Here is a 12322-nt window from a genome sequence, read left to right on the forward strand (position 1 = left end):
GCAGACATGATGAGGAAGAGAAAGTTGGACATTTTATGTGTGCAGGAGACAAGGTGGAAGGGGGGGAAAGGAGAAGAAACTGGGAGATGGATATAAATTATTCTACTCTGGAGCGAATAACGAGGGAAGAAATAGTGTAGGAATTGTGGTGTGTGGCAGAATGAAGGGCAAAGTACTGGAAATAGGTAGAAGGAACGACAGGATCATGCAAATGAAATTGGGTCTTGGAGAAGAGCAAGTGGTCGTCTTATGTCAATATGCCCCACAAGTCGGCTGTACAGCAGAGGAGAAAGATGAGTTCTGGAATGTGTTAGATGAAGAAATGAGGGAACTGTAAGAAAATGAGATGATGATTGTCGGAGAAGACTTGAACAGACACATAGGGAGACAGAATAGAGACTGTGAAAGGGTGAATGGTGGCCATGGAGTGGGAATGATGAACCAGGAAGGAGAGAGGATTGTGGACTTTGCAGTAGCATTTGATCTGGCAATTGTGAACTCGTTTTTCTACAAGAGGGAAGAACATTTGATAACATTTAGAAGTGGTAACAACAGTTCAAAAATTGACTACATTTTGACTAGAAGAAAACATCTTAAGGTTGTGACAAATTGTAAGGTAATTCCAACAGATCAAGTGGCACAGCAACACCGACTGCTGTGTGCAGACTTTAAAATAAGATCAAAGATAAGAACTTTTGGAAGTCATGGGATGAAGAAAATTAAGTGGCTTCGCTTAAAAGAAGAGAGTTTGAGGAATCGTTTTAGAGAGAGGGTGTTAGAGAGGATTTCGGATGGACCAGAAAGTGTACAAGATTGGTGGAAACATAATTCAAAAGTAATCCTGAGCTGTGCAATCGAGGTGCTTGATGAGACATCTGGAAAGATTAGAGAGCAGAAGGAGGGTTGGTGGTGGAATAATAATGTACAAGAAGCAGTGACAGCTAAGAGGAAGGCAAAGCAGAAGTGGGATGAGTCAAGAGTGGAAGAGGACAGAGAGGTGTACAAAGAGAGAAAGCAAGAAGCCAAGAGAGTTGTGGCGCAAGTGAAGGATATGGCATATCAAGATCTGTATGATCAATTAGAAACAAAGGAAGACAAAGAAAAATTTACCAACTAGCAAAATGTAGAAATAAAGCAGCAAAGGACATCTTACATGTGAGGCAGATCAAAGACGATGAAGGAAGAGTATCATGGAGGGATGTGGACATAAGAAACAGATGGAGAATATACTTTGAGGGACTTTTGAATGAGGAAAATGCAAGGATTCACAGAGAAGATGGGCAGCCTTCTAAGGGGGATGGTGCAGAACATCAGTAGTGGAAGTGAAGGAAGCTGTGAAGAACATGAAGAATGGAAAATCGGTGGGCCCAGCCAAGATTCTATCGGAGGCATCGAAGGCATGGGGGGGAAGAGGGAATTGACCTGCTGTAGGACCTGTTTATGAAAGTTTGTGAACAGGAAAATATACCCGAGGAATGGAGGGAAAGTACTCTTGTCCCCATCTACAAGGATAAAGGGGATGCACAAGACTGAAGAATTACAGAGGAATAAAGTTGATGTCCCACACAATGAAAATCCTAGAAAGGGTTCTTGATGTAAGATTGAGGAAGGAGGTGGAGATTACAAATGAACAATTTGGCGTCATGCTTGGTAGATCAACAACAGATGCTATCTTTGGGTTATGGCAGATGATGGAAAAGTTTCGAGAGAAACAACGAGAGCTACATCTGGTGTTTATTGATCTGGAGAAAGCATACGATAGAGTGCCAAGGCAAGAAGTCTGGAGGTATCTGTGAAGAAGAGGGTACCAGAGAAATATGTCAGGTTGGTGCAGGAGATGTACAGAAATGTGAAGACAAGAGTTCGGACCTGTCTGGGACAGACAGAAAGTTTTCAAGTAACAGTTGGCTTGTATCAAGGGGCAGCATTAAGTCCGTTTCTGTTTAATATTGTGATGGAGGTGGTGACAGAAGAGGTGAGAGAAGACACGCCTTGGACAGTGTTGTATGCAGATGAAATCTTGCTGTGTGCAAATTCAAGAGACGAAGTGGCAGCTAAACTCGAAAGATGGAAGAAAGTACTGGAAGAGAGAGGTATGAGACTGAGCAAAAGTAAGATAGAGTGTGTGGGTTGCAAAGTGGATGGCAGCCAGGAGACAGATCTGGAGCTGGAAGGAAATGTTATCATCAGGAAGGTGAGGTACTTTAGATACTTAGGTTCAACAGTGGAAGAAGATGGAGGGGCTGAGAAGGATGTGGGTTGCAGGATACAAGCAGGTTGGTGGAACTGGAAAGAGATGGCTGAAGTGCTATGCGATAAGAGGGTGCCGATCAATCTGAAAGGCAAAATCTATAGGACAGTAGTGAGGCCTGCTGTGACGTATGGTATGCAAACTGTGGCCCTGAGAAAAAATAACATCAGGAGGACGGAGGTAACAGAGATGAGAATGCTTAGGTGGACGTGCGGCGTGACCAGAAAGGATCGTCTGAGAAATGACTATGTGAGGGGAACAGTAAAAGTTACGAACTTAGGAGCGAAGATACAGGAGGCAAGGTTGAGGTGGTTTGGTCATGTGATGAGGAGGGAGGACGAATATGTGGGAAGAAAGGTCATGCAAATGGATGTGCAAGGAAGGAGGAAGCATGAGTGGCCAAAGAAGAGATGGAGGGAGCTGGTAGAAGAGGACTTGAGGATGAAGAACTTGGATGTGGTGACTGCCCAAGACAGGAGGATGTGAAGGAGACTCATCATTAACAGCAACCCCACTTAAGTGGGACAAGCTGCAGAAGATGAAGATTATTATTCCAGATCTCCATGGAGTCATAAGACTCATTGTGGGGCCTATCTTAGAAACACAAAGTCTATCATACCACTTCTTATGCCCATTCACTGTCTTCACATTCACCACTCTGACTACTCACCACCTCTTTTTGCAACTTCCAGGAATGGCTTCTTTTCCTTGTTCCTTCTCCATGTTCTACTATATGAAATATCTCCTCTATGGCAATACTGTAAATATCCCTCAACAGTTTAAATGTTGATCCCACAGGTGAAAAAACAGAATATATACAGTTAAAAGTATTACATATTATTATTCCAGACCTCCATGGAGTCATAAGACTTGTCATGGGAGGCCTATCTTAGACAACAAAAGTTCTGTCATACCACTTCTTAAGCCCATCACTGTCTGCACATTCATCACACTATCTACTCACTACCTATTTTCCCAACTTCCAGGGATGGCCCTTGTCCTTCTTCTACTATGTGAAACATCTCCTCTGTATCAATCCTGTAACTGTGTCTCAAAAGTTTAAATATCACATCATGTCACCCTTTTGTTTTCTATCAACCCCGTAATTTGCATGCCATTATTCTCTCCTCATAACTAACATTGTAGATTCCTGATATAATTTTGGTTATCTGTCTCTATACCATCTGCAATGTTAATTCATTTTCTTCAAATCCTTGTGACTAGATCTCAACACAATAGTCCAGATGTAGCCTGATTAGTGCTTTATACAATGGAATCATCACTGTCTTATCTCTACTAGGCAAAGTCCATCTTAGTATTACTGCTGCAGTCCTCTAAGCTGTCTTCACCACCTTCTCAATATATGTGCTCTAAACTTCAAATTTTTATCAACAATCATCTCAAGGTCCCTTGCCTTGAACTCCTCTAGTATAGATCCACCAATAGAGTATGCAGACTCTAATCTGTGGATCCCAAATTTCAAGACTATACATCTAGTTGCATTATATTGCTATCTCCATTAATTGTCTATCTTTCCAGCTTACTGAAATCCTCTTGAAGAGCTAAAATATCAGCACTATTACAAACAACCCTCCCAACTTTCACATCATCTACAAATAACTGAATATCTCCCTGCAACACAGCGACAATATCAATGGAATAAATGCTATTATTATTATTATTTCAAGACCCCATGGAATCAAAGACTCATCTAGGAGGTCCTTTTTGTCATATATACACAGCTCATCATACCATGCATTAAACACACTCCCTGCAGATACCACACTCTCAGGCAAAGCATTCCAATCATTCACAACTCTGCATGCAAAAAACCTGCTTCTCACTCCCCTGCTCACAGACTCCTTATACAGCTTTCAGGAATGTTGCCTGATTATCACCTGATCTCCCACCATTTGCTGTAAAACCTCTCCAACATTGATCCTATAACAACTCCTTACTAACTTGTAGGTCTCTATCATATCACCTCTCTTCCCCCTATCCATTAGACTCTGTAAATTGCATCTTCTCAACCTTTCCTCATATTTGACATTATAGAGATCAGAAATTACCTTATTCAGTCACCTCTGGACTTTTCCAACATCTCTTCTTCCGTTTGAAAACCAGGTGACCAAATTTGTGCACAGCAGTCCATGTGTGGCTTAATCAAAGCCTTATATAATGGAACAAGAATCTGAATCTCCTTATTTCTACAAGTCAGTGTCCTCTGAATCATTCCCAGAATTCTTTGTGTTGTCCTCAAAATTTTAGCAATGTGTCCCCTAAATTTCAGATCCTTATCCTTGACATAGACAGATTAGTCCAAAAACAGTCCTTTAAGCATTATATGAAAGTTGAGTGTGTGGAGCTCCTTAATTCCCTGGTTCCTATTCTTTCTTTGGTTATTATCCAAAAATGAGTATGAAAACTTGTACATTACCATTCTTGTCTTTTCATGGAGTTGCCGAGGCTTCCTTGATTACACTTCCGTGTTTTCTCACCACGTATTCTCATGGCATCAGCGACTTACTTCTATCATCTTCAAAAGGTTCCCCTTTTTCTGACTACACATTAGCATAACTAACCAACGGCTCTTTACTGGAATTCCGACCTCATTCCTTCAGTGACTATACTTGGCACGGCATGTACAGCAACCGGGAGATTGTTGCTGGGTACCGGCGGTAAACTTCCACAGCTATCCAGGACTTGGATCAGGAACGCAGGAACAGAAAACAAGAGAGCGATTGAATCTCGCACCGGACTTTATATTGTAAAATGCGAGCGCCCTCTGTCGATGACTACGTCATGCTCATAGCGGCGGCCGATTGGTCACCGCAACTCCAAACTATTTTGACATGACTCTAATACATATATCATCTTATATACATCTAATAATAACATTTCAATACTGATACATAATTTTCCCTTGTTAATTTTTACACAGACATAATTACAACTTTAATTATGGATTTCTCAAAATCACTTACTATCTACAACCTCAGATGGTTAGGCATACTTCTGAGTGAGCATATGTACACTATCTTTTTAGCTCTTCTTCTGGAGGCATAAGTATGTCCTTATCCTTAGATCTAATCGTTACTGTATGTTGGGTCAGAAGCAGGATGACTCATCAATAGTGAATCAGCACTTTTTCCGACACAACAGTGACAACATCTGATAACACTGATCCAGTGGAGTTTGGAGGGGATAATGATAGGTATACAAGCAGTGACATTTTTATGCTTTATACTAATGCTAGGAGTATCTGGAATAAAAGAGATGAATTGGTGGCTTTGATTGCATCAGCCTGGCCAAAGGTTATTGGGATCTCTGAGATGTGGTTGACAGAAGATGATATAATAAGAGGAATAGAAGTAGCAGTGTACAGCATTTTTCGGGAGGATTGGAAGGGAAAATGCAATGGTGGAGTACTGCTTATAATAAGTTACAACTTATGTCCTCTAAGAGTGGAGGCTTTGGAAGGCAGCGACACTAATAGTTTTTTAAGCATATGGTGTGAGGTAGAGGTGGGCAAGACAGAATATTTATTGGGATGTTGCTACAAGCCAAGGAGCACAGAGGATGGGGGAGCAAGAGATCTTTAGGCAGTTGAGCTTGCCAAGTGCAAGAAGAATGATTGCTATGGGAGATTTTGATATCCTGGCCTTCCAATTCTGCCCTCCATTTAACTGCCCCTTGTTGATACCTAAGACTACTATAATCACCCGCCTTATAATTCCACATACGTTCCCTTTTCTTTGATGCACCTGCATGTGTGTTCATCTTCCAAGTCAAAACCACATGGTCATGCTCTGCAACTGGTGGGAGAGATGCCATCTCACTTATTATCAGCTCTTCTGATGCTGTAACCAAATCCAAAACTCTTGAACCTCTTGTTCCCTCCATCACATGCTGCCGAAGACATTTGTCCCTCAAGAAATCCAAAATTCTATCCCTTTCTTACTTCTTGCATATTCCTCTTCCCAGCTTATACTGCTGTAGTTAAAATCTCCCATAACAATCATTCTTCTTGCACTTGCCAAGCTCAACTGCCTAAACATCTCCTGGTTCCCACCCTCTGTGCTCCCTGGTTTTTAGCAACACCCCAATAAATATCCTGTCTTGGCCACTTCTACCTCACACCATATGCTTTCAAAACCATTTGTGTCACTGCCTTCCAAAGCCTCTAAGAGGACATGAGTCTTCACTTATCATAAGCAGTACTCCACCACCACGTTTTCCTTTCATACCTTCTGAAAAATGCTGTACCCTGTCACTTCAGTTCCGGTTATTATATCATCCTCCTTCAACCACGTCTCAGAGATCCCAATAATCTTTGGCCAGGTTGATGCTATCACCTCCACCAATTCATTTCCTTTATTGCAGATACTCCTGGCATTAGTATAGAGCATAAAAATGTCACTGCTTCTATACCTATCATAGTAATAATTTAGACATACTTATTCTGGATAGTTCTTGAATATCCCCCAAGCTGAATTGATCTCTTTTCCAACTAATTCCTTATTCCATGCTAGTGTCCTGAGCTCTTCATAATCACCAGCCTTGTAGTTCCACATATTCCCTTTTTCTCACAGAGGTCCTCACACTGCTGGCAACCACCCAGGTAATCACCTCATGGTCACTCTCACCAAATGGAGGGTGATTTCACACCTCATTTATAATTAAATCCTCTGATTAGATGATCAAATCCAAGACCCTCTATACTTGTGTTCTCTCTGATACATACTGTCTGAGGTAGTTGTCCCTCAAAAACTCAAGAAACTGATTTTCTGTACTTTCTTAGTTGCTATCTCATCATTTTAGTCTATATCTAATTCTTCCTAACTTTGCATTATCAGCAAATAACTGAATTTACAAACAAGTTAAACAGCAGGGACCCAAGAACAGAACCCTGGGACATGCCACTGGTTCCTTTTTTTTTTTTGAGACACTGCTCGTAATACACAACTTGCTGGTATCACTAAGAGAGCCAATCTCCGATCCATCTAACCAATATACTATCTATTCCCATCCTCCATAGGTTGTACACCAATTTATCATGTGGTAATCTATCAAGCACTTTTGCAAAGTTCGAGAATATCACTGTATATGATTCTTCTTTATCTATCACTCATTACCCTACTATAAAATGCAAGTTGATTGCTAAAATATGACCTACCCTTTACAGATTCATGCTGACCATCATAAAGAATGCTATGTCCATCGACTCAATCTTGTATTCTATTCCTAATCAATCTCTCCAACACCTTGATCACAACTGCAATTATACAGACTAGTCTATAATTGGAAACCTCTGTCATGGAACCGTGCTTGTGGAGTGGTACTATTTTGCCTTCTTTCCACTCCTTAGGAACCCTATCCTATGCAACACTTTAATTAAATAACTGGGTGAAGGGGAATAGCCAAATGTGGTGCACATTCCTTAAGAATACGTGCAGTGATATCTCATCCATTCCCACAGTCTTATTAACATCTAACTCGATCAACACCTAATATGCCTCTGATTCTTTCGCTACTAATTCTCCTAATACTTGTTCCTTTCTATATATTGCACTGCACCATTTACACCAATATGATATGTATGATATACGCTGATAAAACTCATTCAATAATTCCATATATCTTTTGTAACTGTTATTCTGCTGCCATGACTGTCCACCAGTGTCACCATCTTTCTCCTGCTTTCCATATAGTAGAAAATTCCCTTGAGTTAACCTTGGCCTGACCAGCCAATCTCCTCTCATACTGCACCTTTTCTTTCTTTACCATGGTCATCACATTTCTAGCTTGCACTTTATACTCTTCATGGATCCATTCACCACCAACTGCTTGTATCTCCTCCATAACAATTGCACTCCTATTCTATTTACTCACTTAACCCTTGGTATGCAGTTATACAATGCTTTTATCAGATGCTGCCTTGTGTGTTTCCATGCATTGTCAACATCTTTTCCACTCAGTTTATCTATCCAGCTTACCGATACTAACTGACTACAGAGCTTCCTATAATCAACCGCTTTATACTTCCACATATATCCATTTTTGGCCGTAACCTTTTCTTGTTTCATCACTTCCCAGACAAATTACTCATGATCACGCTCACCAACCAGAGGCAATGTCAACACATCATTAACAACTACATCTTGTGAAGTTATCACCCAATCCAAAACATTAATGTCTCTAGTTGCTTCAGTCGCATGTTGCTTATATTGCAATGATTGTGAAAAAAACACCAGAAAACTGCTGCAATATTGAGAAGGGTGTTGACAAGCAGAGATAAAAGGGGTGGTGGTTCCATTGTAAAGCTGTGATCAGACCAAACATGGAATACTGTGCTCAGATCTGGTCACTGGAATTTGAAGGGGATGAAATAATTTTCAAAAGAATATATCTGCAGAGACATTACAGTCCTGATAATGTTATCAAGACTGTATAGTGTTGGTTTTGGGAATAGATTGAAGGCATGCAAAAGAATTTAGTGAACAGAAAACAAAGGGAAGGATATAATTGAGACATTTATGCAATTGAAAGGTATTTACAGGATTTACACTAGGGGAGATTTTTCATATGGTAGAATGATTCATTATATGCATTCACAAACTGCACCTCTCCTCCTTTTGTTTCTCATAGCTCAGTCATTATGCCACTCATTATATTTGACACTTCCTTCATCCAGAATTGGAATAAGCATAGATCTACTCACAGATTAGATTTTTGTAATTTTTGTTTTATGAAATGCAAATAAAAATATTGTTTTTAAAAAAAATTAATAATATATCAGTGAAAAAATATACAAAAAAATTTTAAAAAATTAGGTACAGTAATAATACACTAATCTGATTACTTGTTAAATTACTAGTAAATAGAAAATGGTATGTGTTATTTTAATAGCTGTTCCAGTTCCAGATGTTGGCAGTCAGGGTCACCTTCCATCAGCTACCTCCTTTTTTGAAGATACTACTACCTTGGTTTCAATGGCATCATCTGGAGTTGTTCTAATTGCTGGTATTGTGGCTGTAGTATGCTTAGTGATGTATAAAAGGAGAAGAAATACAAGGCATCATTATCGAGGTAGTAAATTTTATATGTTTGTCATAGATTTTTAAGTTGTTTTTTTTTTTAGGCAGGAAAATTTACTTTATTATTATTATCATCTAGGACCTCCAGAGAGTCAAGGACTCATCGAGGGAGGCTATGAATCACTCAAACCAGCTGTCATACCTTCCTTTAAATTCATTCACAGTAAATGCATTCACTACCTCTAAAGGCAAACTATTCCACTCACTCACTGCTCTTTGGGGAAAAAACCTAGCTCTTACCCCTTTCTTGACTTCAAATAAATTTAACTTCCATGGCTGTCCCTTTGTTCTCTTCCCACCTTCCATATAACAAAAAATTTCATCAGTTGATATCCTATAACACCCATTCAAAAGTTTATAGACCTCTATCATATCACCCCTCTTTCTCCTGTTAACCAGAGTCTGCAATCCACATACTCACAATCTGTCCTCATAATCTAAATCCCATAATCCGGATATAATCTTTGTAACTTTTCTTTGCACCCTTTCCACAGCTTCTTTATCCATTTGGAACCTAGGAGACCAAATCTGCACACAATAATCCAGGTGTGGTCTTATCAGAGCCTTATAAAGAGGCAAAATAACTTCCTTATCCTTACATGTCAAGGTTTGCTTCAACATCACAATTATCCTCTGAGTTGTATTTGCAACTTTTGCTATGTGACCTTTGAGCTTCGAAATTCCTATCCACCAATACACCAAGATCCCTTGCCTCCTCAGCTTCTTGTAGCATAACCCCACTAATATAATATGCCGCTGGAACTTTAATCATCTCAAAGAGCATAACTTTACACTTACTGACATCAAACTGATAGTCATTTTTGTTTGCCCAAATTTCAAGCCTATTCAAATCATTTTGTAAGTGCTGAATATCAGTAGCATCCCTGATTGCCCTGCTATCTTCGCATCAACGGCAAACAATTGCACATCTGATGTTAGGCTTGGCCAATGTCATTAATATACAAATTGAACAATAAAGGGCCCAAGGACTGAACCCTGAGGTACACCACTGGTCACCTTAAATCTGGCAGATTCACACCTACCATATACCACTTTTTGTACCGATTTTTGTATCAGTAGTTGAAGGAAACTACAACCCTAATTATCACTTAGCCAAGAAATTAGCAGCCACACTCAAGGAGTTGGTAAGTCACTCCCCCCTCCTATATAAAAAAATACACAATACTTCATAAACAAAATTAGAAACATCACATTCAACGACGAAGATTTATAAGTCAGCTTTGACATAACTGCCTTTTTCACTAATGTCCCGGTTAATGATACTATTCTTCTCTTACAGAACATATTTCTGCCCGACATCACAGCCCTCTTTGCCCATGTACTTTGCTCTGGGTATTTTGTGTGGCAAATTAATTTTTACCTACAAAAAGAAGGTACAGCCGTGGGCTCACCATTCCCCCCCCCACACACACATACCAATAGCTAACTTTTATGTGGAAGACTTTGAGAAATGAGCTCTAGATTTGGCCAGTATAAAGCCTAAAGTGTGGCTCAGATATGTTGATGATATTTTTGCCATTTGGACCCATGGCCATGAAACATTAAAGGCATTTCTACGCCACCTGAACAAACAACACAAATTCACCACTGAAATTGAAAATAACAGCTCTATTCCTTTACTACACACACTCGTCACACGTCTTCCCTCAGGCTGTCTCTCCTTCATGGTCTACTGCAAATCTACACACGCACACAGGCCGATACATACATAAAAATTCATACCACAATCCAACACAAAAACTAGAAGTCATCCGCACCCTCAAACACAGAGCGCTAATAATTGCTCCAATGAACAAGTTCTAAACCAAGAATTTGAAATCATTAATGAAACATTTCAAAAAAATGGCTACAATAAAAAAATGGTTCACAAGATGATCCTCCATAAAAATGCCACTAAAAACAAAAAAAATTACAAGAATACCATAGCCATACCCAATATTAAGAACACATCAGAAAAAAATAGATAGAGCACTACTTAAGTACAACATTAATTGTTGTATTTTAATAGTGAAAATTAAGAAATTTACTTAGTTCTTCCAAAGATCCTCTTCCATACCTGATCCACACAGGAGTTTACAAAATTCAATGTACCTGTAACCTTACCTTACATAGAGGAAACAGGACGCACCATCCCAATCAGAAAAGATGAACACAAATGACACATTAAATACCTCCACTATGGTAAAACAGGTCTATTAGACCTAGCACAAAAAACTTTCATCTCAAAACATGGCACAGAATTGACTGGAAAAGCATCTAGTCCCCTACACCTCACCAAAACCTGATTTGAAAGAAAATTCAAAGAAGCTTGTGAAAGGCTGAAACATTATCCAAACCTAACATGAATGATGGACTGATCATTCCAAGAATCTGGCGGACCCCATCTGCAATCCGTATAGCAACAAGAACAATCCTAAACAGAAGAAAATCTCAATATGAGGGAACTTTAGAAATATTTAGTGTAGTTCCGTTCATATGTTATTTTTATTTAAAACATTTTTTATTTATTTTTATTTTATTATTTTTTTTCACAAGAGGTCAGGCTAGGTTAAATGATTAACAAGCATTATATTTATCTTACTTTTGTATAGTGCAGTGTCATGTAGCTTGTATCTTATACATCATCATCATAACACTAATTACTGGTATAGACCATATTGGACTGTTCCGGTCTCATTTTCCATCCAATATCCTTTGTTGAGGTCTACTCTGCCTTCTCTTTCTTCTGTATATCTTATACATATGTATTTTTCCTGATGATGACCTCAATACAAAGGTCAAAATGTTGAATGCTACTTTCCTAATGTTAAATAAAGTAATTATTCTAACATGTTTGTTGTGTCTCCATAAATTCTTCACTATGAAAACATTCATAACTTTATCACGTTTGCATACCATAGCTTAACTTTCACACACATTTTTCCCATTCCTCCCTTGATTATCTAGGGAGGAA

The 12322-nt window shown here is 39.2% G+C and overlaps 1 protein-coding gene across 1 annotated transcript in view; it reads left to right on the plus strand.

Annotated features, from left to right (window-relative positions):
• LOC150093941 (cell adhesion molecule Dscam1-like) overlaps window positions 1-12322 on the plus strand; it is a 1598688-nt gene that overhangs the window by 1218596 nt on the left and 367770 nt on the right. The window contains exon 26 of the mRNA XM_090412925.1: window positions 9161-9340. Coding sequence (XP_090269051.1) covers window positions 9161-9340 — 180 coding nt within the window. The remainder of the gene's footprint in view (window positions 1-9160; window positions 9341-12322) is intronic.

Source organism: Typopeltis vanoorti, chromosome 23 (assembly GCF_054136105.1).
Source record: "Typopeltis vanoorti isolate ZY-2024b chromosome 23, IOZ_Tvanoo_1.0, whole genome shotgun sequence".
NCBI classification, from domain to species: Eukaryota; Metazoa; Arthropoda; class Arachnida; order Uropygi; family Thelyphonidae; genus Typopeltis; species Typopeltis vanoorti.